The sequence below is a fragment of the Vicugna pacos genome, chromosome 6, assembly GCF_048564905.1.
Source record: "Vicugna pacos chromosome 6, VicPac4, whole genome shotgun sequence".
NCBI classification, from domain to species: Eukaryota; Metazoa; Chordata; class Mammalia; order Artiodactyla; family Camelidae; genus Vicugna; species Vicugna pacos.
The window spans coordinates 23,728,089-23,755,798 of NC_132992.1; the positions used below are offsets into that span (position 1 = coordinate 23,728,089).

The 27,710-nt window shown below is 46.5% G+C and overlaps 2 protein-coding genes across 4 annotated transcripts in view; both read right to left on the reverse strand.

Annotated features, from left to right (window-relative positions):
- The window catches only part of PAK6 (p21 (RAC1) activated kinase 6), a 33,621-nt gene extending 25,898 nt beyond the window's left edge, over positions 1-7,723 (reverse strand). For 2 of the 3 annotated variants that reach the window (XM_006201639.4, XM_031672946.2), the window contains exons 1-2: positions 7,237-7,370; positions 6,577-6,657 (exon numbers count right to left, since the gene is read on the reverse strand). The gene's annotated coding sequence lies outside the window, so the exon portion shown is untranslated. Of the gene's footprint in view, positions 1-6,576; positions 6,658-7,236; positions 7,371-7,430 lie in introns of those variants that run through there. The other variant, XM_015237124.3, reaches the window with a different exon arrangement.
- A 13,817-nt stretch (positions 7,724-21,540) lies between these two features.
- The window catches only part of BUB1B (BUB1 mitotic checkpoint serine/threonine kinase B), a 43,884-nt gene continuing 37,714 nt past the window's right edge, over positions 21,541-27,710 (reverse strand). The window contains exons 20-23 of the mRNA XM_006201638.4: positions 27,344-27,486; positions 24,606-24,777; positions 23,714-23,820; positions 21,541-22,094 (exon numbers count right to left, since the gene is read on the reverse strand). Of these exons, the coding sequence (XP_006201700.2) occupies positions 21,863-22,094; positions 23,714-23,820; positions 24,606-24,777; positions 27,344-27,486 (654 nt within the window). The 3' untranslated portion in view covers positions 21,541-21,862. The remainder of the gene's footprint in view (positions 22,095-23,713; positions 23,821-24,605; positions 24,778-27,343; positions 27,487-27,710) is intronic.

Genomic DNA, 27,710 nt, shown 5'->3' on the forward strand with positions numbered 1-27,710 from the left:
AGAGGAAAGATATGGATCGACTTGTGGTTTAAAAACACAAAGACTTTATCCTTTCCCTGCACCTTTCTGCTCCGTGGCTTGAAGAACTTCCTCAGGATCAGAAATGCTGCTGACAAGCCCACTTTTTTCTTAGGGTCCTTTTTCTGGATGACTCTGCCCTCCTCTACTACTGTTAATAATGCCCGGCAGTTATGAAATGCTTCCGCTGGGCCAGGCCCCACGCTAAGCTATTTACACATATCATCACTCAAGTCTTCACAACAACCCTGGCACAGAAGCACTATACTATTATTATTCTCATTTTGCAGATGAGGGAACAGATGAGGATCAGATTGATTAAGGAACCAGCCCAGGGTCTTGTAGCTACTGAGTGGTGGAGCCAGAATTTCGACCCGAGCGTATCTGTCCCCAGTCTGTTCTCTTAACTCTGTACTGCTCAGAGGTCCCTGGTTCCAAGGACTGTCTGATATGACTTGATCGTGTGGGGTCAGGTCCCTGGGAGCAGTTGGTAAGTGAGGCACTAATAATTTGCCTCTTTTTGTCTACTCCAACTGGTACCCAGGAAGGGTAAGTCATGTGACACAGAGAAGTAGGGAGATATCCCTCCTCCATTTCTGACCGGGGCATGAGGACCCCACATGGTACTGTGTATGAGGGGCAGAGGGGACCTCAGTTTCCCCGACCCTGTCACTGAGTCATGAGCCAACACCCTGCCTGTAGTCCCTGCATCAAGCCGTCTGTCCTTTACAGACCCAGAGTGGGACAGGCGCCATCAGGCCCACATGCAGGTACTGCTGGGGAGGTGGGGGCTGGCGCACCTGCTTGCTATGCTGCTGGAGGAAGCCCTTGGGGTCTGAGCTCCAGGAGGGTAGCTGCCCACTCCCCCTGAGCCCCCAGCCCTAAGAGAGAGGCACTCTTTGGAGAAGATCCCTTCCTCTCCTTCTTTTCCAGGCTGTCCAACACCTGTCCCTTCCTGCTCTTGAGGTGGCCTGGGCCAATGCTCTTTATCCTGTTGGGACCATCTGTCTCTGCCAATGGGGCTGAGAATCAGGGGCCAACTTCTGAGGGTCTGGGATGTGAATTGAGAGAGCTGACATTGCCAAGCCCTTGGGCCCCTTAGGAAGGAGGGAGGTAGACTAGCTGCAGAGACCGTGGGTTCTTGCAGGATTGGAGCCCTCCTGCCTTTTTAGACTTCCAGCATGTCTCAGCCTTAGTGTCTTGATGTGTATAATGGGGGAGAGGGTGCGCCTCTCCCTTGGGAAGGTGGTGGAATGATGAGGCCTAGAGCTTTGGGGTACAGGGGCCCTGAGGACCAGCACCCCCAAACAGGCTGACAGTTTTTGACCCTCAGCCCTCTCAGCTGCTGAAGGAACCCCCACATCATGCATGCACACAGCTGCCACAGGGAGCAATGGAGCCCAGTTGAGTGTGCACAGTGGCAGGACCAGGGTTCTTCCAGGAGAACTCGCTACTACATCAACCCAACAGATCCCAGAGAGAGAACCCCAGCCCCAAGTTGCAGCACCATCTGGGCCCAGTTAGGTGTTCGGGAAAAGTCCATGGGATTCCCCTGCCTGGCTGCTGGATAGATGTGTCCTTCTGCCACCCTGACCCTCAGCTGAAGGAACCTACCACACCCAGAAGCCCCCAGCCTCTTTTTCTTTCTTCTTTAAGGGTGTAACTGTACCAGGCTCCCTATGCCAATGAGAATACATAGGCCTGTCTACCCTAAACGCAGACTGACACTGGGGGACGAACTTGCCTGATAGTCCCAGAGGGGCCTGGTGACCTGCATGAGCCACTCAGATGCAGAGACCACTGTCCACCCGTGTCAGGGGGCTGAAGCAGGGGCAGGGCAGGCTGCAGCACCCTTCCCAGGTGCTTGGGGGTATGAGCTACGCTAGGGAGGATGGCAACAGAAAGAGCCATCTCCGTGCTAAGGACACACTCATTTACAGACATGATGAATTCATTTAATATCTTCTCACTATGATCACTTTGCAGCTTCTGCTCTTAATGGGCTCCAAAGTTCCATCCAAATGTCTGTTGCTGGCAGTTTAGCTCTCTGGCTGGCATTTGTGCTGGCAGAATTAACAGCTGGAAGCACCTGAATGGAAACCCTTCATTGTCCTTCCTTTTCTCCTCTGAGCCTCCAGCAGCTGCCCCGGATCTGAGGCTGGGACAGGGTTGTGACTGATACTCAAGTCTTGGGCCCAGGGTCTGACTGGTAGGAAGGACAGGTGAGTTGGGGGAGTGGAAGGCTTGTGCCTGATCAGGTGAGAGCTCCGGCTGGAGCCCAGGGGAGGAAAGAGTCTGAAGAAGCATGATGTTAGTTGTCCGCCCCCCAACCCCAGTCCTCTGAGAGGAACACCTTAGCCCTAAATGCACACGGTTCATAGGCTCTGGGCTGTGTGGCCTCTTGGGAGCATTGACCATCTGGCATAGAACCTGTGAATCTCCACCTTCTGCATCCACCCTGGGTCAGTGTCAGAAGGCATGACCTAATTGCCATTTGGCTGGGCAGGGTTGTGCTTAGATGGTCGTAGGGTGGGGGTGGGACGGGCAGCCACTGCCATCTCTTCTCAGGGTCCTTTCTTCTTTAGTCTCTGGCCCACACCTTGATTGGCTTGGGGTGAGCCTGCAGGACCTTCATGTGAACACTGACATGAAGGGTCCTTGTGTGTACTGCACCACTCACCTCCCCCGCCCCAGCGGCTGGCACAACAGTCCTTGCTGGGATGATGGACTGTGTAGGGCAGCTCCTCCTGTCTCACCATCCTCTCCTCCACCGGAGCCCTGCGTGCTTGCTAACTCTCGGCCTTGCATTCTTGCCCCTGGGTCTGACCCCATCCCTCCCCAGGATCTGAGACCTCTCCACCTTTCCTGATCCCAGACACACCAATTTCCAGCAAAACCTGCTCTAACGGAACATAAAAATCTTCTTGTCCAGCTTGGGCCTGGGGACAGGGAGACAGATGACAGATGACACGCCACCTGCTTCTGCGATCTGACCTCTGATGGTGGACATTTAAACTCCTGCCTGGGGTCATGGTATGTGACCAGTGGAAAGGCCACCTAAGGTAAAGGGTCTCCTGTGTGCCTCCCCCTCCCAGAGTCTGCCCCAGAAGCTCTTTCCTTCCTAGGTGCTGTCATCATTACTCCCTCCTTTGGCTTAAGACATTGACAGGCTTGTTGTTTAAATGTAAAATTTTTCCTGGGAGAATAGAACTGGAGTCAATCCATTTATAAATTAGCTGGATTTGTTTATCAGAGTAGCCTGGTCCCAGGCATGGGCCAAGCCTCTCCTTGGGGGTGGGGGGCACTGGTGAATGAGCCTGGGCTGAGCTGGGGCCCCATGGCAAGCAAGATGTAGGGGGTGGGGGATAGCAGGGCCCAGCCCCTGTTAGCACAGGAGGCACAGGGGACCTGCCCAGCCTCTTAGTGTGTCAGGCCAGACTGACTCTCTCAAGCCATCAGGTTACCTGGCAGCTCTCACCTGCCCCTGCTTGGGGGCACCTTTGATTATGCTGTCGAGGGAAGGGCAGTCGGGGCAGTAAAAGAGTCCTGGGCTGGGAGACAGTGACGCCTGGGCCTGAAACTGGCTCTGCCCCCAGTTAGCTCTGTGATCTCAGGACCTCACTTTCCTTCCCGGGGTTCTGCTTCCCTCTATACAATTATGAGGGCTGCATTGAACATTCTCAGGGCCTCCTTTTGGCTTGAATATGTATGGTACAGCAATCCAAGGCAATCCCAGGTGACCAGCTCCTTTCTGGGACAGACCTTTCCTCCTCTGCGCTCTTCCCCGCTGGACGCACAACAGGACCCTGTTCCCTGCACCTCTTTGTGCCTTCTCGCACAAGTCCATATGGAGTCTCACTCAAAGCTGAAGGAAAGAAAATGGAGGCTGGAGGTGCCAGGCCAGGATTGAACCAGAGAACCAGTCCTCCCGGTTTTAACCCCGCCACCGCTGTAGCACTCAGGAGCGTGGGCGGGCAGGCAGGCAGCAGGGGCCTTGAGCAAGGTGACCGGTTCGTTGCTATTTGCCCCGAGGTGAGTGGGCAGGGTTCTCACTGCACTGGGATCAGAGACCAGAACAAGGGACCAGCTGACCTGAGCTTTCCGGGCCTGCTTCTCTGAGCGAGCAGAGCCCCTCTCCAGGTCCTGGGCAGCCTGAGTGTGCAAGAGAATACAGCCCTGCCTCCACCCCCTTAGCCAGAGGCCCAGGGCCCCGAGAGCTTAGCAAACTCAGGCAAAGCAGAGCCAAGCAGAAAGGTGCCAGCATTGCTGACTGAGGCAGCTCTTTGGGAAAGGTCGCCACAGAGGATCCACAGGTGTATGAAAAAGATCATTATTGTCCCTCTGCAAAGACCTGGGTCTCTGCACTGCCTGGTGGCTCATGATGAGATTTTATAGAAAATGCTGGCCAGCATGGGTGTCCCTTTGTTGGGGCGGATGTGGCCCCACATAGTTATGAGGGAACCTGGTTTTTATGAACATGCAAGAGTCTGTCATGTTCGGCTTTCCTTTCCACTCCCCCATTGGAGGGCTGTAACCTCCCCCAGGGCAAGGACTCTGCCCTGCTCACTATCAGCACTTCCCACCCCACCCCCACCCCCATGCTGCCACCAGCATTTTGTACTCTAGTTCATCAGACCATCGCTGTCCCTGCCTTGGAAGGACTGAGCCAGATAGAAGGGGCCTAGTGCTGCCTAGAGCCCACAGCTTGCCCAGAAAGGACGCGGCCCCCTTAGCTCACACCTCCCACTTCTCACCTTTAGCCGCAGTGGGCCCTCGGGCTGAGCTCGGAAGGCACAGCTTCTCAGGACCAGTCGGCCTGTTGACCTGGGGCAGGAGGACCAGCCCGGCTTTAGGAAGTTCTTTCTGCCTCCGAAGCTTCCATTTTTCATGCTCTATTCCAACCTGCTGGCTAGTCTGCTTCTTTTAGGGACAGGCTGCAGAAGGCCCACTTATAAGTTTTACTAGCACTCTTCCTCCCGCCCCAGTCACCTTCCCACTCAAATGTGGAGGGCATCCTCTGGGAAGGGCTCTGCCTTGACCACAGGTCGGCTTCCCAGGGGTCCTTCCTGCCTTTCGCACCCAGGACACTGCACAGAGGAGCCCCTGGGGCCGTTTGGGTAAGGAATGCAGTCCCTCAGGGTCTCCGCCTCCTCCCTGCCTGGCCCGCCCACCGAGGCAGATAGTTGGTATAAGAGAGCCAGCGACCAGAGCCTTCCCTCAGCCTTTTCCTCTCTTCCTCGCAAAGCCCTGGCCTCCACCCTCTGCCCTGTCCTGGCCCAGCCAGCTGCCACCCTACTGGCCTGCTGTTTGTCTGGGGCTCCCCTGCCTCTGCCACTCTGCCCGCAGTGGGGCACTATCCACTGCTCAGCTCTGTGTACACGGGGCACCCCCCAGGCTTGGAGTCACCTTTTTCCAGGCAGCAGCAGAATACCCCATTTCCTCATTCTGGAGCCAGATGTGGGGATTAATTCAGTGGGAAACACTTGGGTTCATCCTGACTCTGGTCCCATGAACTCCTCCAGGACAGAGGGCATCCTGTTTGTTCTTGGGAGTTATGCCCAGAGTGGGTTTGCTGTGGCTGAGGGTCCCAGACCTGCCTGTAACTCTCCCTGGGCCTGGCACATCCCAGAGAGCTCACAAGAAATGTCTGTCCTTGGGGGACTGATATGATAGGTCCATCGGCCCCCATCCCCACCTTGTGGCCACTCTCAGCTGCACAGGGCTTTCCATCCAGATCAGAGACTCCTGGAAAGCTGGCTCCTGGTGCTGACCCCTCCTGACAGGCACCCTGGTCACAGGAGCTCCCAGGTTTGTCACTCCTGAGCTGTGGAGGGGACCCCTCGCTTGGCCCCAAGGCCTTATTCTCAGCTGGATGAGCTTCAGTGAGGCCGAGGCCCAGGCGCACCACTTCAGGAACCAGGTTCCCACCAAAACAACTTAGGGAAAGACTCTAAGCTGGACCCTCTAACTGTGGTGTGTGATGCCAGGGGAACAGCAAACTACACTGTGTGAGCCTGGCTTCTCGGTGGGGCTTTATAAACCCGAGCTCACTGGGCTTGACATCCCTGGAGCCGAGCAAGTCAGTAACCCTGAAGGGGAGTCTGAGGCCGGTGAGGAAAGATGGTGCTCTCAGCCAGGGAGCCCCCAAACCCAGCCTCACCCCAAGTTTCACAATCAGAATCTGTGCCAGGCCAAGCTCAGCATAGGGGTGTGCCTTGGATCCTGGGGCCCAGCGGATGCTCCGTAGATGTGAGGGGAGTGTCCTAAGTGGTGAGGCTTCCTGGACGGGTGTTCTGGTGGCACTGGCGTGGCCCAGCAGGAAGGGGAGGTAAAGGCAGGAATAGCAGAAAGAAGAATTTCTCTCTGGCCAGGAAGCCAGAGGGCAGCTTGCACTGAGTTGCTTCAAAATCCATGTGGGAAGGGAGTGGCAGGTCGAGTGGGGCTCAGCCCAGGATCTCACAGCTGCCGCGCGGGTCCCAGGTGGTGGGCAACCTAGACATCTCGGCACCCCAACCCCACCCAGGGGTTCCTGAGCCACGGAGGCAGCAGGGATCTTACCTTGGCCGTCCTCCGGGCAGCTGGGCCCCAAGCTCCTCACTGCAGGCCGGTGCTTGTCTCTAGCCCAGGAAGTGGCACTCCCTTCAGGCAAAAAAGAAAAAAAGGGAAAGGAAAAGAAAACCTCAGTGCTTTTCTCACCCAGCCGCTTCTCCCGAAGGCTCCTGGTTGGTGTCGTCCTGCCTCTGTGGGCACACAGCCTCCTCCCTCAGGCGGCTTACTCACCGGTGTGCCTGTGAGGCTGCCAGCTGTGTGGGGGATGCAGGGGGCCCACGCCCCTCAGCCTGACACACTGGAGCATGCATGCCCTGGGAGGTCGGGGCCCGAGGGGCTGGCCTGAGCGCCAGCCAGGTCATGGGAGAGTAGAGCCCTGGGCAGCACTCTTCTCAGGGATGCACCCACGTGAGCTCGGAGGAGGACACTCAGAGGTGCTGACAGGCACTGCATGGGAAGGGGACAGAATTCCTGCTAGGAAGCTGCTTCCTTGATGCCCTGGGCTGGTGGAAGAGGGGGCAGCCCAAGCACTGGCCAGCCCCCTGGCGGGTTGGCTTCCATCCTCAGCCAGCCCGTTTGGACCACTCCCTACCCTGGTGACCTGCTGGTCTCTCTGTCCTGTGGACTCAGAGAGGGCCTGGGCCTGTCTGAGCTGGAGCTGCTTCTCACCTGCTCTGGCCAGTTGCCTGGTGTCCCTCTTCCACAGCAGCACCCCGGGGCCTGGGCGGGCCCAGCATCAATTAGGACGAATTGCTGCCGCGTCCCCCATCTCAGCTCTCTGCCCGCTCCTCTGCTGTCTGCACTCACACACGCTTGCTTCTCTCATACACACGTCGGGCCACACCCAGCGCAGAGCCACCTACCTGCCCAGGCCAGCCTAAGCCAATCCAGTCTCGCTCTCCAAATGCCACTCTGACCCTAGGAGCCGCTCATTTACAGAAATATCCATGAGGACGTGAGTTCAAAGCCAGTCCAGGAGGCCTCCAGTCGACGTGCACCAGACTCCCCTTCTCTTCCAACACCTCCAGAGGACAGGCAGCCTCATCACCATATCTGCTATTGCACTTTGCTGGCTGGCGTCTCTCCCTGGGCACCTTGGGCCCCTACAGCATCTTCTGTATCCTTAGGTGGTGGCAGCAGACTCGTGGCAGATCCCATCTTTCTCAGAGCCCCAGGTAGGGAGGGGAGGGCTAGAAGGGGCGGGACCCAGGTGCAGCTCCAAGTTTCCAGCTCCCAAAATAATCAGATGCAAAAGCAAAGAAAGGAACCTCCAGGCCAGCAGGTGACTCAGTGCCCGTGGGCCGGCTTAGTCACCTGGATGGCTGCTCCTGGCTCCTGGCACATCAGGCCGGGAGCGGTGCCCTCCCCCCTGCTGCCGGCAGCAGGCTGTCAAAGGGAGCACGGCTGAGGAGCCCCGGCTGGCAGGCAGCACTGGCGGGCTCCAGCCTCCTCGGCCGCCGCGTGCCCCTCCTCCACTGAGCACCCCAGCTCACTTTGGGATTTCTCCATTAAATCCTCAGGCAGCGACCTGCTCATTTGGGGCGCTGAGCTGCTTCAACGTTGCTTGGCAATTTTGATATCGTCGGGGGTTGCCATGGGGAGGAGGGTGATGTCATTGACACAAAAAACCCACTGAATTTACAAATCAGCTGGGGCTGGAGCTATTTATAAAAACACATTTTTTTCCTGCCTTCCTTTCCTGAGGGGGAGGGAGAAGGGCTGCCCGCTCGACTCAGTGCAAGCCTCCCTCAGCCCATGGGAAGCCAGACCTCCAAGGCTCCCCACCCCCAGAGCTGTGGGATTCAGACCTGGCTGCCAGGCCACAGCTGGCTGAGCTCCCCTTTTGGGGTCTCGGCTGGTTTTGCCACGAAGGTGAGACAGTGGCACATGGGAGTGCTGGGCAGCGTGGGTGCCGGCTTCCGGGATTGGCAGGGACCCTTTATTTTCTAGCCCTGATCAGAAACAGGAGCCTTTACAGGTGGGAGCTTGAGCTCCAAGGGCGCCAGGTGGAACGCAGTCTTCCACAAGGCCCTCTGGGTCTTGGAACCCACCTGTCCCCTCCCTGGCTCCCTTTCTTCTCCCAGTGCTCACCCCCAGTCTTGGCCCCCTGCTCCTCTCTTCTGAACTCACCCACACTCCTGTTGGAACACCATCCTCTCTGTGGCTTTGACCATCAACCTGGAAATGCTCACCCTAGAGCCAAAGTCACAGCTGCCCCACTGCAGGCACCACCTGGACTGACCAGCTACTGCTTCCAGTGTCCACTGCTGCTGACAGCCAGATGAAATCTGCCATTTCCCTCGATGCTTCCCACCCCCAGCCCCATACATCCAAGGTGGCACTAGGCTGCTCACATTATTTTTGGAAACTCCTTCATGAATTTTCTTCCATAGGGAAGCAATGTGATGTTTGGTTAAAAGCCCAGGCTCTGAGTTTTTTGTCCTGGGTTCACATCCCAGCTCTACCGTCCATCAGTTGAATGACCCTTGGCATTTTATTTAACCACCTGGACCTCAATTTCCTCATCCATAAAATGGGGATGATTTCGCCCACCTACAGAGTTGTGGGAAATAAATGAAGAAAGCTCTTAGCACAGGGACTGCTCACCGTGAGAGCTCAATAAACACGAATGTTCTTCTCAGTTTCAGCTTCATGACTGTGCTGTTTGTGGCTCATTCTTTTCCACCCCCAATGGAAGCAGGTTAATCTTCCAAATGATGACCCCAGTCACTCAGGTCTCAGGCTGCTCATGTAGACATTTTGATTGAGCTGCACAGTATTGGACCACGTGGCATTAATCGTAAAAACTCAATTAGGTTCTCTAACTGCTAGCCATCTTGAGCAGGAAAGGGATTTTTTGACGGCCATTTGGTAACTAACTCTTAGCACTGATGAGAAGTCTGGAGAATCAAGCTCGGGACAGAAGCCAGGCAGCCCTGAGGTCTCTATGCATCAAGCCTGACTCTGCAGCCTCCGGGCTTCCCGTTCCTGGACAGAACACGTCTTGCCTGGTCCAAGAGCAGGAGGTGTCTGATTGGAGGCTCAGGTTACCTGCCCACCTCTGGCTTGGCTCAGCAGAGGGTAGACTGGGCAAGTGTTCCCATTACACGTGAGGTGGGGAAGATCAGGGTGCTGCTACTAAAGGAAAGGGTGCTGGAGGCCAAAAACCAGCCAAGGGTTACCGTAGCATCTTGGCCACTTTTTCTCATCATTTTAAATTCCTGAGCATGATAATCAGTCACTGTTGATTCTGTTATTCTTGCCTTCATGAACTTCTGAACCCTGATGGCTGCACAGACTGGAACTCATTCCTCTATCATATTGCATGGGTTCTTGATTTGGTAAAAACACCTGCCAATTTAGATCCGTTTCCTCACAAGTTATAGAAGAGAGGGGATCTGCCAGCCATTGGAAGAAATCTCGCAGAGGCTTGGCTGCCTGTTGTAGGGGACGCTGCCTGTGTTCTTGGGCCAGTCAGGTGCCCTGAGCCCTTCTTTGTCCCAGCAGAGTCACTGCCCTGCTAATCCCACTAGGCTGAGCTCTTAAGGGCAGGAAGCCCGGCCCGGTGCTTTGGCACACAGTAGGTGCTCATGCAAGCTTTGTTGAATGAATGAGTGAATGCAGGAACATCTGAAGAGGTTCTGTGCTCTGGCCACCCTAACTTGGACCCTTCCTTGGAGTACGGTGAATCACGGAGCTGAGAGGGACTCTGGAATCACCAGCCCCACTCTACATTCTGCAGGTTAGAAAACTGCAGCCCCCGGATATTACGTGACTCAGCAAAGCCACAGAGGAAATCAGAGGCCGAGTCGGGATTGGAGCTCAGCTTTCCTCCTCACAGGCCCATGGTGTTCCCTGCACTGCCCACGCGGGCCGTTCCAGCTCAAGCCCCGAGAGTGACGTGTCTGTAATTTCATCCATGCAGCAGCGGTGGTGTCACCGAGGCCATTTCTGCCTTGACTCTTGGCTCCCAGGGAGTGGCAGCATGTGAATCAGCCAAGATGGTGTCCTTACAATTACTTAATAGTCTTTCACTTGACTCTCCATTTCTTTTTTTCAAAATGGAGATAAAAGCCCCCAAAGCAACTTTGCTGCACCTGCACCATTTTGGTGAGTCAGGTTCTGCTGGATTGATTGCTCACACCAAAATGTCCCCACTGGTGATGTGTTTAGAAAGGCCACGTAACAGTGAAGTTCTCAAATTTTCATAAATGAATGCTTCCCAGGCTTTCCCAAAGAATATCAAGCTTCACATCCTAAGTCTAGGATTCTATCATATTGGAAAAATGCCCTTGTACTACCAACTTTTTCTAGATCTTTAGATTCTTCCCCACATTTCCCGGCCCCCTTGTGCTTCACACAGGCCTTTCTGATGGCTGTGTGGGCCTGTCTCCACCTGCCTACACTCGTCAGCACCTCTCACCACAGGGTCAGGAAGGGAGGAACAGCTCTGCCTGCCTTCACCCATCCTAGAGCAGGCTCCGGAAAGGAAGGGCTGGGACTAATGAGCAGGTGTCATCACTGGAGGCCTGTGTCCTGAGCTCCAGGACTGGTACTACAGCAAAGGTGCCCCGCAGCCCTGGGCCTCCAGGTCAGAGGCAGGGGCCCCATCTACAAGAGATTTTTTCCAAACGGCTTCCTGCAGAGCAGGTGGGGTGCCTGGGGAGTAGATGCCTCCAGGGCACCCACCTACCCTCCAAGGTGTTGATAGCAAAAGAGAGAATGACCAATCGAGTCCTGGGGGTCCTCAGTGGGAAGGACACTTAAGGGCCTCGTCAGATAAGGATGCTTGAGTCCCTTCTGGGCTGTCCCCCTACCCTGCTCCTTTTCCCTCCTGTTGGGGTGGAGTGGGGCGGGAGCCCAGGGAAATGAGGCACCCTGGTGGAGGGGCAAGGTGTGTGCGGGACGGCTGGCAGGAGGCCAGGTGTGACTGGTGGGAGTCTCTCCACTGTGCTCTGCGGAGTAGGAGTGCCCGTCGGGCTGCATGTTAGGGCATTTTTTCCAGGAACTCTTTCTCTTCAACAAAAGACATTGGAAAAGCCCAGGAGGAATTCCTATTGTTGCTGGCCAACAGCCTGGCTGCCGGGCCACTGCCCCCTGGCCTTGATCAGAAGGCCCAACGCTGGCCCTCTGCCTAAAAGTGAAGAGGGATTGATGAGGCCTTCTGAGAGCCCAGGCGGGGCTGTAGGACCTGCCTGGACGCCAGTGGACGGGGGAGGTGGGGGAGGCCAAGGGACACAGCACGGACTGAGTGAGGGAAGGTGGGGACTAGCCCCTGAGAAGCTGGCTTGGCATCCCCCATGCCTCCCTCCCCACAGTGCCCCTGCTTCTGGGGCAACTAGGGGAAGCAAGAAGAGAGGGTGATGGGTCATGGCCAGTGAGGAGACAGACCCAGAGAAGACAGCAGTTAGCAGATGGTCTGAGGGCAGAGAGTGTAGGGTCTTCCCTTCTGGCCCGGTCTGTCACTGCCACAGGGGACGTGAGGTGGGCACAGACCTGAATCTCATCAGGATTCGGAACGACCCTGGTGAGGGTTTCTGCTCTTGATCTCCAGGAGTTTCCTCTCAAGAGAAACAGGATTTTTCAAGTAAGTGAATAGGGGATGGCATACTTTTTCCAGAACTAGGTGTATAGAATTGTGAAAAGACCCGTTTTCATGACAGGGATGTGGCAGCAGAAGAAAACCGTTTAATAAAGTATTCACCATGTTCCAGGCAGAATATATGGCGAGGCTTTTGCCACCTGTTCGTTCACTGAATCCTCCAAATGACAAGGGGTAAGTATTATTATCCCAATCTGTACAGAAGAGGAGTCTGATGCTCAGAGTGCTTAAAAAACTTCCCTCCCCCCCATCAGTTAGGAAGTGGCAAAGCCAGGGTCTGAGTCCAAAGACCTGGCTCTCACTGGAACACCCTGTGCTGAGGCGGGATCTCCCCGGGGAGCTCTGGCATGACTATTTCTGGGTGACGCTGCACAGATGGCTGATGAGAACCATTCAGTTAGGGTCCGGCCACAACCTGCTCTGACTGGGCTGAGTGCTGCCTCTGGCTGGCTTTCATTGCTGTGCGACAAGGACAAGGCCTTTAGACTTCAGGAGGGAGTCAGCCCTCAATGCCCAGAAGGGCAGCGGCTGGCAGCCGGCCCAGCAGTGGCATTTCCTATGGATAAGCCATCCTGGGAGCAGCCTCTCTGGGAGGGGCTGGCCCAGCTCTTTTGGAGCCAGGAAAAGGAGGGACTGGTGGAAACTTGCTGGGACTTCACTTGGGACAGAGCAAAAAAGCCTTTTGTCAGTGAAATGGGCCCCTCTCCACTCTGGCCACATGACTTTAGCTGTGAATTAGGCTGGTCCCAGGCGACATCAGGGGCTTGACCCCCATGGGTTACTGGCAATGTGAGGGCTGGCTCAGAAACTAGTCAGAGCAGTTACAAACTGTGGACTCCCAAGCACTGGAGTTACCAGTGTGTCCTCTTCCCAGGAGAGGATGTGATGGGGTTTTGCCATCCCAGCCCCAGTTCACCAGGAGCAGAGCCTTCCTGATAGCTGTTTCTGCTGCGATTAGCAAGAGCTAGTGATAAATCCGGCAGCACAGGTGAAGCAAAGCAGCAAAAGGACACATGTGCAGGGTTCCCACTGTCCGTGACTGTGGCTGAAAGCTCATTTTCTTGAGCACGTATTATAGGCTATGCACTGTGCTAAGCCCCTGCCATACATTATTAACTCATTAAATCCTCACAACAATCCAATGAATGAATCCTTTCAATAAACAGCTACTGAGTACTTGCTAAGTATGAAGCTCTGTGCTAGGTGCTGGGGATAACTTCGGGAACAAGACAGGTCCCTGTCCTCATGAAATTTACAATCGAGGTAGAACTATTATTATCCCATTTCAGAGATGAAGAAACTAAGGCCTCCTGAAGTTAACTTACTTACTCGGGTCATTAAGTGACAGGGCAGGGCTTTGAACTCAGGCAATCTGTTTCGGAGTCCAGGATGCTATTTTCCTACCAAATCCTGCCTTTTTCCTTCCCAACACCACCCATGTGGCGGACACGACTGGTTCTCTCTATATCCATCTCATCTTCCTTCTTACTTGCTGGAAGAAACCCAACTCATTTGGATGTATACTCTTCTCTCCTGTCAGCTCAGGGAAGGGCCCCTCCGCAGCACCAGCCCTCCGGGTGAATCTTGATTAGTTTGAACCAATCTTGGTAATTCCCTTTTGCCAGGGATTGGTTTAGGCATATGACAATTGAGACAGGAATGCAAGTTTGCTGGGAGAGCTTTTGGGAAAAAATTGGTAGCCAACTGGGTTCCGCAAGGGGACCAGCCTGAGGACAAAACCCAACATACTGAGGATGGCAGAACAGGGAAGAAACGTGGGTCTTCCACGAATTGCTGGGCTCCAGGCTGTTACGTGTGATAACAGATATTCTTAGCTCTCACCATAGTTTGGATTGTTTTTCTGATTTTTGCAGCTGAAAACTACCCAGTACAGACTAGCTCCAGTGCCATGATGGCTCCCACAATGCCCTAATCCATGCTGGCCTTTGCTTCTTCCAAGTGTCCTAACACATCTGCTCCACTCTTTGGGCTCTTGGTCATGGCTTACCTTGAGATGTCCTTTGACTTCTTTCTATATTTTCTTGGCTTTTAACCTGTAATACCGTTTCTCTAACTAAATTATTAACTCCGAGGGGAGTGACATTTCTTTATGTCTTTCGTGTAATTGTCATTAAATGTGGAGCCCCAGTAGTTTAATATTTATTGGCTAATTGTCTTTGACACATTCCAATAGATTTGCTGCCCTGAAGTGGGTAAATGAACACATTTCAACAAAGAGTAAACAGGAGTCAACAGGTTGCAGCTGGAGGCCTGAGTAAATAAGAATGTCAGGCATCTCCATTGTGGTTTAGATTCCACATGGCTCCGGCCGCCCGCTGTGTGCCTGGCTCGGGGCTGGCTGCTGGGGAGAGAGAGACAGAGAATCTCCTGCTTGCTAAGAGTCAAGGAACTTTCATGTTTAGCAACCATATTGTGTTTTTAAATTCTCACAACAGCCCTTTAGGGTAGAAGCCATCAGCACTAGTTTATAGGCGGCAGGTTGACCTGCCCTGATTAAGCTGCCGGTATGGGTACCTGGGGTTGGAGCCAGGTTTTCCAGTTCATTAATTGAGTTTTATAGGGCTTCCTATATTCCCTCTTCCCTTTTCCTATTAAATGGTCACTTTTTATCCATTGGCTCAGGAGAGGGATGTAGCAGAGCATAATATAGAAATATTCTGAAAGCCTAAGCTCTAGCAGGAAGAGTCTCAGGAAGACTAAATGTCTTGGCCTTCAGTGGGGTGAGTAGGCTCTGCTGCCTAAGCCAGAAAACCTTTCCCCTGGTAGAGGAAGAGAAGAGGGCAGAGGAGGAGTGAGACGGAACTGTAGGTGGCTAGCAGGAAGGGAGCTACATCCTGCTTCCCACCAACGAGGGCAAGACCCTGCCTGGAGTGTCAGAGCAAATGGGACCAGAGGCAGCATTTAAAAGATTCCTGTGCTCTGAACATGGCACAGAAGCAGTGGAGAGCTGTGAGTCAGAGGAGCCCTTCAGACAGAAATGGCCTTGTGGACTGAGGACAGGACCAGGCGGGCCTCCCCGATAGCCTGGTACTTGGCTGATCTAGAGACTGCCTTCTTTACGTACAAATATTTGGTTCTCTGAAGGTCACTCAATAGAAACAACTCATTTCCCCTTTAGATTACAGAACATCATTCTTCTTTCACCTACCTTTATTATATTACAGGTTTGGCTATACTCTGTACTGTAAATTACTTCAAAAGAAAGAAAGGCTCCAATCAACTAACTAGGATTCCAATCTACTGGAGAGGTTTCCAGGGAACTGCAGATCACTTTAACATTAGAACTAAATCAATACAAACACTCACAAGCATGTGTACTAAAAGCTTTATTTAGTTTGCAATACTCAGTAAAGTAGGCACTTAGGTTATCCTCATTTTATAGAGGCTCAGAGAGGGTAAGTAACTTGTTCACTGCCACACAGCCAGGAGTCAAACCAAGGCATTCTGGCTGTACAGGCAGCATCTGTCACCGCCATGCTAGCATTTGGTTTGGCACCACAGACAGGGAGCCACCTCAATACTGAGGAAGTCCTAGCAGGCCCTGGACTGTGAAGTTGACCTACAATGTGAGCACTGCATTCAAGTTATAACTAGGGTATAAAAAGAGACAGATCTTGTTTCAAAGAACTCACCTAAGTTAGAGAGGTAAGGCAGGTACATGTACCTGTCCAAGTCAACTGATAATACAATGCCGGCAGGAGCTGTGGGGCTGCCCTCAGTGGCCTACACCTATACCATTAGTCCACATGTCAGGAAACTGGATGTGCCTGTTTGGGTGAGTCCTTGAGCAAGCAGCTTCCTCAATCTGTTCTGTAACAGGGTACAGTTGATCTGGAAGATCTCTCTTAGCAATGCTCATATTTCTGCCCACGGTTGATCCCCGGTTTGCCGGGACGCCCTGACTTGCTGTACCACACACTCACTCTCACCCTTAGCTACCTCATCTCCTTGAATGAGCCAGTCTCACTGAAGCTTCATGTGTCATCCTTTTCAGTATTTTTATCACTTTATTCTAGCACTGCCAGATTTTTTTTATTTTTGTTAAAAAAATGCAAAAGCAAACAAATGTATATTCATCATTTTGTTCATAGATTTTAATGGGTATTTATTTTTATGAAATGCCATCCTCACTTTGCTAATTGCAGGACTGAGGCAATTAAATAATAAAATGCATCACATGACCAGGCCAGTAAGATTAAACTGCTTTGAAACTGCAGCATATGCTGATTCACATAACTGTTTCAAATGAATGTAAGGCTGAATTAAACACATGTGGAAAAGAAAGTACACATTTTGATGGTGTAAATATACCTGTGAAAATAACATTTAATTTTGAAAGGAGTAAACAGGACAATGAAGTGTATCATGATGTAAGGCCACCAACTGATTAAAACAGAAGGTTAAAGACAGACACACAAAGTAACACACTAGAAATGAAAGCAAGATTGTGATTCCAGGCACATCGATAGCGTAGGATAGGTTTCCCCCTTCAACAAGTCTGCAAATAACTAGTTTTTGAACTTGTGGCTGCTATTTTTCCAACATTTTAATTCATTACTAGTTTTTAACTCACTATGTATTTAATTCACTACTAATTTCTGGGACTATATAAAATTAATAGACACAATAGTTCTTTGCTCACAAGGGGTTTGAAAACTAGTAGTGTGACTAGGCAACCGCTACTTCCCATGGAGAAGCCAATTTGAACTTAGGGGACAACACTGCTCAGCAGCTGGAAGTACGCCGCAGGAGCGTCTAAAGAGCAAGCTTATTGGAAGAAGTATGCTTTGGTGGGAATAAAAGTATGTTTACAGACACTTAACCTGAATTTGTCATTGTGCCTTTTTTAATTATACAATGTCAGTTTGTGGGAAACGCAAGTTTTTATATGAAAGCCATAAAATGTATTTTGTTACTGAAAAAAGTTGAATTTTATGTAATTCAATCCCTCATTTACAGACAGGAAGTTGTAATAGTAGGAAGATGATAATTTTAGAAAGCATATCTGGAATAGAAACATTATAAAACATTTGAACATGTATGACTTTTTAAGCACACTAAAAATAGCAGTTTAGATATATTACTGCAATAATTTAACATTATTTTCACTCTCTCATTTTAATTCCAAGTTAATCTTGCTTTTATATTTGGATGATAAAGTCTCCCAAATTTCCCACTTAAAAAAAAAAATCCCTAACACTAAGGCTTTTTTTTCAGGTTTTTAATTTTTTTTAATATAGAGAAGGGAAAAGATGGCAAAACCATAGCCCATAATTTCTTAGCCAAGATTATCCCATAGACATAAAAAATTAGAATATTCAAAATGTTCAGAAATATACAAATTAAAAAGTAAAAGCCTTCATCTGTTCCTCTCTGCCCCTACACATACTCCCCAGAGGCAATCACTTCTTCCCCTCAGCTTTTCTTTTTTGAACATAAGTTGAAATGTCTGGAATTCAACTTTCAAAGTCTAACTCAGGTTCTGCCATCTCTACAGGCTCATGCAAAACTGGAAGGCTGGACTTCAGCACCAATGCCAAGGCAGCCCTGTCATCTACGGAAATGGTCCGACTTCCCCTCTGCATTAGTTCTAGGACTCCTCTTTTCCCAAGGTCTGTCACACTGATTATCCCTTTAGGCCTAATGAACCTTGGAGGCAGGGAAAACAACTGCTACAAACAGTGCTTTATCTTTGGGCACCCAGCCAATGCTTCTTCAAGATAAATTCTTGGGAAAATTTCTCAGCTGAAGGGAATGATTATTTAAATTTAATTAATATTGCCAAATCACCTTCTAATAATGTACCAATTACACTCCCACTAATAATAATATGAGTGCTTCTTTCTCCTCACCCTCACAAACACAATTTTCAATCATATACCATGTGACTGGTGAAAATTTCAGGTTTATCTTGCATTTTATTTAGTTAGGAATGAGAGCAAACATCTCATAAGCTGGCCATCAAAATGTTTTTAGTGGATTGTTCATGTCTTGTCTATTTCTACTGGTTTTCAATTTTGTAAAAGACTTCTTTGTACCTTACGTAAAATGGTGCTTTGACAGTGCTCTAGGCACTGGGATTAGAATAAGAAACAAAAGCCCTGCCCTTAAGGAGCTTAAATCTGGGAGTGGGATACAGGGAAAAAGAAAAAAAAAGTTTAATATATATGCTATGGGAAAGAATAGGTGGTAGATAGTATGGAAAAAATAAAGCAGGGGAAAGAGGAACCGAGTACCAGCAGCACAGCAGTGTGTATGTGTGTGTGTGTAGGGGTGCTATTTTATACAGAATGGCCAGAGAAGGCCTCTGATAAGATGGAGGTCTGAGAAGACACCTGAAGGGAAGGAAGGGAGTAATCCATGTGAGGGTATGGAAAAGAACATTCCAGGCAGAAGAAATGGCAGCAAAAAGGTCATAAAGAGAGAAACTAGCTGGCACGTTTAAGGAACAGAAAGGAGGTGGGCACGCTACAGTGGAGTGAGCAAGTTAAAAAGGAGTCAGGAAAGAGCGGGGTTAGACCTGGTACGGTCTTGCCGGCTGCGACAGTTCTTGGGATTTTGTGTCATGTGAGGTGGGGAGCCATCGGAGGGTTCTGATATGACTGGAGGTGGGTGGGGGAAGCAGAGAGACTAGTTACGAGACCTTAAGATAATGCAAGTGAAAGATGATGCAAACGTGTGGCAAGTAATTTTTCCTAGTTTGAATTTAGGGTTTTTTCAGGGAGGAGAGGGAGAGATAAATGGGTATATTAGACTTAGTTTTTTATCTATTATAATAATTAAACAGCAATCTTCTTGCTTAAATCTTAGTGTTATGTCACAGACAAAAAACTTCACTCACTTTGTATTTCATATTTTCAGTTTTTTACATTAATATTTTTGATCTATCTAAAATTTGTTTTGCAGATAAGTAGTGAAACAGGGAAGACCACTGCATATGGCTGTGCAATTTATTCACTGCAAAAGGGCACAGGCCAAGGGGGTTAGGTGGGTACTGAAATCCAGTCAAGCTATGGTGCACAGTGGGGTACTGAATCCACTAGAGGAAGGGGCCTTTTTCTAACTTGCACAAAGGTGCTGTATGATGTAGTGGTGGCACTGGTGATAGAGTTCAAACTCTAGTATACTGTTTCAACACCAGTTATTAAATAGTCCAGCTCTCCTCAAACTTTTATCCTATTAAATATTCATAGCTTTTTGCATCTTTGGTAGAACTAAGAACCTTATTAAGGTTGAAGCTTGCCATATTAAAATTTTTTAAAAACATGCATCTTCCTCACCAGTGAAGTACTTTTTTTTTATTTTTTAATTTAGGTGGGGAGGTAGTTAAGTTTACTTATTTTATTTATTTCTAGAGGAGGTACTGGGGATTGAACCCAGGGCTTTGTGTATGCTAAGCATGTGCTCTACCACTTAAGCTATACCCTCTCCCCAGGGGAGCCTTAACTTTAGGAGCTAGATTGGAAGCAAATCTGGTCTAAGAGTTGCAGTTGGAGGAAGAATTCCTCATTTTCTGATACAACAGAAAAGAAGCATTTCTTTGCTGTCTTTGCTTAAAGACTTTAGCCTAAACAAACTATTTCAAAGAGCCTTGTGCTAACTCTCTGAAAGGCTTTCTTATCTATCTTAAGATAAAAGCCCAACTAACAGTCTAAAGTTCTAATGCTACAGGAAAACAATTATTTCCAGACTCAGATTTGGCATCAGTTAGAGAAAGCACTGTGACTTGGGTGGAAGGTTTCTTGTACAGCTGTCACAGAGGGATGAAGGCTCTAACAGTGGCAGATAAGTGGATGCACACTTTATGAATAGTGAGTCACTATATATTTCATGGTCTCTTCAAACAAAAGTGAAAATCTTGTCTTTTCAGCTGTGTTCTTTTTCTTAGGTTCATCATTATGTTATTTGTGCCTTAGTGAGACAAGAAATAAGAACCATTTGAAATTTTGCCAAAAATAGAGGCTTCTTTCTCCAAAACAAGCAATATAAAATATAAGGGAGATGGAAATGTGCCCACTTTGTGGTTTTATGCTTAAAGAGAAAATGAAGACATCACAGGCCCTAACTGGTCAGTTACTATTTTTTCTCCTCTACAAAGAAGGGTCCGGATTGGAGGGGATGCGGAATGGAGGAAGAGCTAGCAAAGCAGCTGCAAGTTCTCTAATAAATTAGCTTCCTCAGATTTTCTTCCCTGTCCTCAGAGTGGATTTTCAGAAATAAAGTTTCATCCACAGGGCAGTGGCTTGTCAATCTTGTTGTCAAGGTTGCTGAAAAATTCACTAGATAGTAGTTAAGCCTATGTTAAGAAAGAATCTAAATTTACCATCCAGTCTCGGAGTAAATGACGTTATGTGTCAAAGTGGTGGATTGAAAAATGAGGAGAAGAGAGCAGAGGGGTAGATGGGTTTGATTACATAAACATACAGATATGTAATTTTATAACCTCAGCTGTACGAGAAGAAAACATGAAAATGTTTGAAAAGTCGTATTTTCTTTAAGAACAAAAATTTCTAAGTTTCTAAGTTGATTATCCTTCAGATCCTTCAGTGTTTCAACTATATATGCTTAAATATTTTTAGCTGAGATATACTTAGAATCTTCTGCTTTTCAGCAATCTTAGAGCCTTGACAGTGACAACTAGAGTAAAAAGAAAAATCAGGCACAGCATAGAGGCATATTTAATAATTTTGATATTTAGATATGAATTAGATAATTTTCCTTGCTCTTTTCTACCAATTTTCTTCCCTATCCCCAAAACCTGGTGTAATTCATCCTTCCATTTAGTGGTCCAATATTTCATCTAGATCTATTCTCTTCCAACTCATCTTTTTAACATTCTGCCTCTTCTAATCTTCCAAACAACAAAACCCCCTTCTATTCCTTCATTAACCCTGCCCCCACCAAGTCATTCTGCATGTAACAGAATGGTGATGATTCCATTTCTGAAAAGTGGCTAAAGCCATTCGAAACCTTTCTTTTCTAACTCACACAGTTCTAATCAAGAGACCCAGCAGCAGCAGCACCACTGGATTACATACGTAAACCAAAGGGCTTGGTGGATAAAAAATGAAAACATTAAAATATATTGAAAACACATAATTTTGCCACTTAAAATTTAAGAAAATTTGGCCTTTTATAAATCAGTTTATCTACTTTTCAATCTAGCTCATTTACAGGAAGGTCAGGAACACCTAAAGGAATGGTTGGCTATTCTGTCTTGTTACAATCCTATCATAACAGTTCCAAGTCTAGGATATATAAATTTCCATGGTAAAGCAGCTCCTGTCTGCAAAATCAAGCCTTTCATTATCTTAGATGGCAAAAAGTAGATGAAATGTTAGAAGCACAACTTTAGCAAACACTATTTTATTATTTACACAATACATAGTGATCATAAGGGTACATGTCACAAATTATAAAAGGGAAAAATACAGGGAAAGATAGCAACAAATGCATTAAATAACAACAAGGTACCCATTAATATGGGGTCTATTTAGAATAAAACAATTCTTCCTTAAAGTCAGACAAGGCCAAGAGTAGGTACATTGTTGAGTAGAAAATGCCAGTTACCTAGAAATATGTATCTATTAAAAAGCAGGAAAGTATTAGTAGTGTACCTAAATTGAATTATAGCATATACAGGTCCAGCGTTCCGCAAGACAACCATTGGTTTTAGGCAGGAATCTGCGAGAGATTTGACTGCCTATCTTGCTGCAAGAGGGAAGCCCCAGGACTGATTAACTTCCCTACCTTCCATAAAGCTTTGTTCAGGTGACTTTGGAATGTGGTATCAAACAACCCATTCATTTCTGCTGCAAGTTCCCCCAGAACAGACACTGTGGACTCATCACTGGCATTCAGAATCCGCACAAAGAATTTATTCCACAATTCACCATCTTTTAGCCTAAAAATACATAAAACCATTTCCATCAAGATTAGGTATACGAGTTAGAATTCTTTCTGTGTTTAACTCAGTGGTACATTTAGGCACCAACATGGTTTAATGTAATACCTACAACTCTCTTAGAGATCATGCAAATAGTTCTCTGAAATGGGAAAAGCCATAATACAATGCACATAAAGGGAAAGAAAGTCATCTGAATCTCTATATTTCCTCTGTACACTAAGATGCAGAACTTCTCTTCTACAAATAGAAGAAAAATGAATCTCGTCTCCTCTCCTTTAACTTTCCTAAAGTCTAGGTCATTAGAAAGAGTACAGCTTCCTCTCCTCCTGCCCAGTGGTTTATTATCTTTACAATCTTCTCAGAATCCTAGGCTTGACCAAAGTTACTACTGCTTAAGTCTATGTATGATATTTGTGCTTTTTTTTTTAATCAGAAAGGCTTCTATTATTGTATAAGGCAAGGCTATTAGGAAATCCCACCTGCTCCTGTTTGTATAAGACCCACCTAGGACCATAAACAACTGGAGAGACCTGAATCTATCCGTATGTCTTGCATTATATTTTAAACCTGTTTTGAAAGTACATGTTAGAGACAAGTAAGACTGGCCAAATTCTGAATTAAATAAGGAAAAAAATACAATTCAATTGTTGGGAGGGGATAATGGAGGTGAAGGGATGTTAAATTTTCAACACTAGTTTTTCTTTTAACCAAAGAATGTATCAGTAAGAGATTGGTAAACTTATTCTGGGAAGTTAAGAGCAATGATAATCTAAAGTGAAACATGGAACATTTAATAAGTTATTTTTCAGCCTCTAAGATTAAGAAAAATAAATGTTTTTATTTAACTTATTCTTTAATGTTCTTCCTTATGTGGATATGAATTTTTTTTATTATTGAAGTATATAGTCAGTTTACAATGTTGTATAATTTCTGGTGTACAGCATGTTTCAGTTATGCATATACATACATATATTCCTGTTCATATCCTTTTTCATTATAGGTTACCACAAGATATTGAATATAGTTCCTTGGGTTATACAGTATAAACTTGTTTAATAAGTTTTATGAACAGGCTTGAGGGAGTACTAAAGTTCTGAGACCAAGCAGCTCATATTAAGAAAGCATTTACTTCTTCACCAAAGAGATTCAGTTTTCTGCTTTGGTTTCACCCGTTCATTAAACAAATAATACCCTTAAATAAGTATGTAATTTAGAAAGTTAACTCTCTTCAAGAGATGCTTATTAGCTTTTGATAATAGCTATTAAAAAGGGGTATAAGACTAGTACCAATTGATTAGAAAATTATTCTCACAAAATGTTTCTATTAACACTTCAAAATTGAGAGGCTTCCATACTATAGTCACAGTCTGTATGTTTATGATACAGCTAGGTCCAGAATGATGTCCTGAAGTCTGAATAGCCTGATTCCTATTTTTAATTAGCAATTCCTTTGTCCTGCACTAGGTGCTCCACTGATACTCCAATGAAAACTGGTTAAAATTAATGAAATCACAGCATATGGACTAAGAAACGAAGACTGTCAAAGCAGAGAGAGCACCCAAAATAAAGAGGAAATTATTTGGACAGGAAAAGACCCTGAAATCACCAATACTTACTCAGAAATATTTTGGCTAAGTCTCCAGAGGGACCCATCCCAGAGGACCTGTAGGTGTTCCTTGAACAATAGTAAATGTGCTAAATCTGCTATACCAAACAGATCTACCTGAAATCATAAAAAGCACCATCAGCTAAAATAATTCTCTGCTACTATCATGGCAATTTATTTAAGAAGTTGACGGGTACTATAGTGCTTAGCTAAGTTTATTTTATGACATACTATTGACTCTTCCTTACCCTTATAGTAAAGGAAGAAACTCCCCAAAGAAGTGATTAGTAGAGCCAACTCTAGGAATCATCCTTAAGAACAAAAGATGACAAAAATATCTGGACTGTCAAATACAAATCTGCACACCTACTGAATTTGCATGGGCTTCAGCTGAGCTCTAAATGTGGTCCACATGACTAGTTCAGGCTTATGCTACATATTCAATCAGCAAATGCCATATATCCAGAGCTGAGTCAGAAGGGATTTTTGCATATAATGCCACCATATAAAACATTTTCCATTTGTCCTAATGTTCTTTTTATATACATCATTTCATTTAATCCTCACAAGAATTTTGATGTACACAGAGCAGATTATTACCTTTATTTTACAGAGAAGATCGCAGAAAATGATTTACAAGAGACCACACTGATAAGTGGTAGAGAAAATAGTGCTGACACTTAGGTTACTGAGTGAGTCATGTGTCTGCACGTGTATATGTATATTCTTCAGTGTTGTAACAGAAAAATGGTACATTTCACTTGACTTGGTGATATTTGAAAACTAGGTCATCTGTTCCAGGAGAGACAATATCAGTAAACATTTAGCTTTCATGGCTTATCTAGGTAAGAAAGAAATTAAGAAACCCTCTCCATATTTGCTCAGGCTTGTTTTACACTTACCTGGTAGGGAGAAGAACAGTTAGCCAGGATCTTTTGTCCTTCCAGGATCTGTACAGTCCGAAAGCCGCTGAGGTTAAAAACGTCCAGCTGTGCCCTAAGGTCCACACTGTAGGAAAAGTCCACAATCTTCAAAGCTTCATTGTTCTTATTACAATCATAGGGATCGTGGATTCTAAGCCCATATTTAAGAGAAAGAGATAATAAAAACAGGCCATGAAAGAAGCTGCATAGCTGGTCTTTAAAAAAAAAGAAAAAGAAAAAAAAGGAGGTACTGCAGGTGTGTCTTAGCTATGCCAACAGCTCCCTCCAGTGGTTAGTTCTGAAAATGCACCTGTAAGAGCAGTGGCAGGGTCCATCCAACTGGGGAAAATCTGATTAGTTTAGTGACACAAACTAAATCTCTAAACCATAGTGTATGGCCACCACAGAACACTGATAAGTTTCCATATTATATAAAGTAAGTACTGGAAGTAGAGTGTAGGCCTCTGCCTTACAATGTACATACTAACACATAAAATAGCCATGATTTATACACTGACAAGAGTTATGATGAAGGAAATTAAGCTTTTATAGGTGCCATAGCATTTCTTGTTTAGTATTGTAGATTAGGCTTTCCAAGCATCATTCAGATTCCTCCTTCCCCGAATGTAACTGAAAACAACATAAGGCTTTTTTTTTTTTGTAAAGTGACACCTTTACAAAATATTGTAAACTCTCCAGTTTATATTAAACTAACATCATGTGTAATTCCAACCTTTATTTCCTTAAAAAAAACCCACAAAAAACAAAAAACAACTTTATAGCACTAATTCACTATTGATTAATTTTCCTTGGGTTTACCTAGTCTGCAATAAAACTCCTTTCGAAAGAGACATAGGAACTATTTATGTGAAAAAAGAATGGATTATTTTTCTGTGTTCCTTTTGTTTCCCTACTTTTTCTCAGTTCTTTCAAATCCCTGATTGATTTGGTGGCAGGTCCTATATTCCTAAATGCAGGCTTTGATTAATCCCATTACATATACTTTACAGCACAGTATCATCTATTTTCCTTTAAAATTCACAATTGCTCCCAGTTTTCCTTACTATAGGATGCAACTTTTTTTAGCCATTATAAACCTGTAATTCCCAAATATTTTTAAAACTTGGGAGAGGCAGGAAAAATATTTCTTAGATTTAATAAAAAGAAGCAGAAAGTTCTCTTAACTCTCTAACTGGCCATTCACTGTTACCATGGGCAAAACATTCCACCTTTTTGGATCTCATTTTATACATACACACTTACACACAAACACACACATTAAATGACTTCAAAAGGCTCTTTCAATTCCTTGTGACTCTCTATTAAATTCCTTATCAAATTTGAAAAGTTGTGACAAAGTAAAAGGCAATGTCTTTATAACACTATGTGTTTTCCTGGAGTCCTCCAGTGACTGTGAGAAGGGTATGTGAATACATAGCGCACAAATGCCCAATGCTAAAAAGGCTCAGAAAATCTCTTTGCTTACAATTTCCATACAAAGTCCTGAGAACTCGAGCACTATCCTCTGAAATTTCAGTGTTGTGAAACAGAAGGAAAACAAAAACTACACCAGGGGTTCTCACATTTGGAAACATATGGGGAGATTTTTGGTGATCACAATGGCTAGGAGACTATAACTTGTATTTAACTGGGCAGGGGGTAGTTATGGAGGCATAGAGATATAAAACAACCTGAAATGCTTGGACCAGACCTACACAAAGAATTACCTCATCTAAAGTACCTAAGGTACCGTGGATGAGAAATGCCTGGGGAGGTCTTTAGGACTCTGCCATCTTAGGAAAGAAGGTAAGATGCTCTAGTTCTTTTGGTTTTAACTGCAGGAATACATTGAGGATTCTTTTAATTTCTATGCCAACTATGATTTAGAGTCTAATTCAGTTTCCTCTTACAGAATAATTAATCAGGAGAAATGTTAAAAATGATTCCAGCTTTTAGTGTACACCAGTGACCTCAGAGAGACAGTTAACTAACTGCTCACTCAAGACAAACGGTTGGGGCCGACAAAGAATTTTTAAACCAGACTGCTTTACTCAAATACCACGAGACCAACGATCACTAGAAGGGTGTACTGGTCCTCTAGTACTTTTCATAAAACAAAACTGTCAACCTTTTTTGCCTTGTTTATGCCTCAGTATTTTCTATATTTTCTGAGTTCTTAGTAGTCTTCATTTCTTATTTCCTGCTCACCCCTTGAATGTGATGGCTAAATTGGATTTAATTTGAACACTAAGCCCCCTTTCTTGGCATGGTTTGCATTTGCATTCTGGTTTCACCTGCTTCTCTTGGCAATGATCTCAATTTGGTATGACTTAAGCTTTGGGCTTTGAAACTGAGTGGTGCCTTGGTTTTGCTAAGGACAGCTAGTTATCCTCACTAGTTCTGCACTGGCCCCACACAAAGAAAGACTAGATAATCTACTTCACATTTCCCCAAATATTCAAATTTTATATCTCTTCTTGATAGGAATCATCACAATAGGGTGGTTAATTCTTTTTTTCTGAATTATTTCATCAACGTATTTTTTTTCCTTTGAATTCTCTTAAACTATTCCCAGTGACTATTGACATTTAGGTAGCAAATATTCTCAACATACTGTGTTCATTAATATGGCATTTATCAAAAAGCAAAAGAAAATAGCAACTATCCAAGTTTTAAGACAAAGCCGACAGAATTATAAGAGAATGAAAAGGACCAACCTGTTTCTAAGAATCAGGCTCCTTGGACTCAAGTCACCATGGACTATTTCTGCTTTGTGTAGTTTCTCTACTATTGTCAAAAGGTTATAAATGATCAACACTGTCATTTCATGGGTAATAAATTCACTGTGTTGAAGAAGATCCTGGAAATAGAAAGACAGAACACTTTTTTTTAAGTTGGGGTGACTGTACTTACACTTAATACCTTGCCTACTGCTGCTCTGCACTCTTCAGTGTTGTTCTCCATTAGAATGTGAGCTCCTTTGTAGGTAGGATTTTTGTCCCATTTTTAGCAATGCTGCTCTCCTTTAAGATTGTAAGGATTTATTGAAATAATAGATGAAGAGCATCAAGAGTGAGCCTGGCC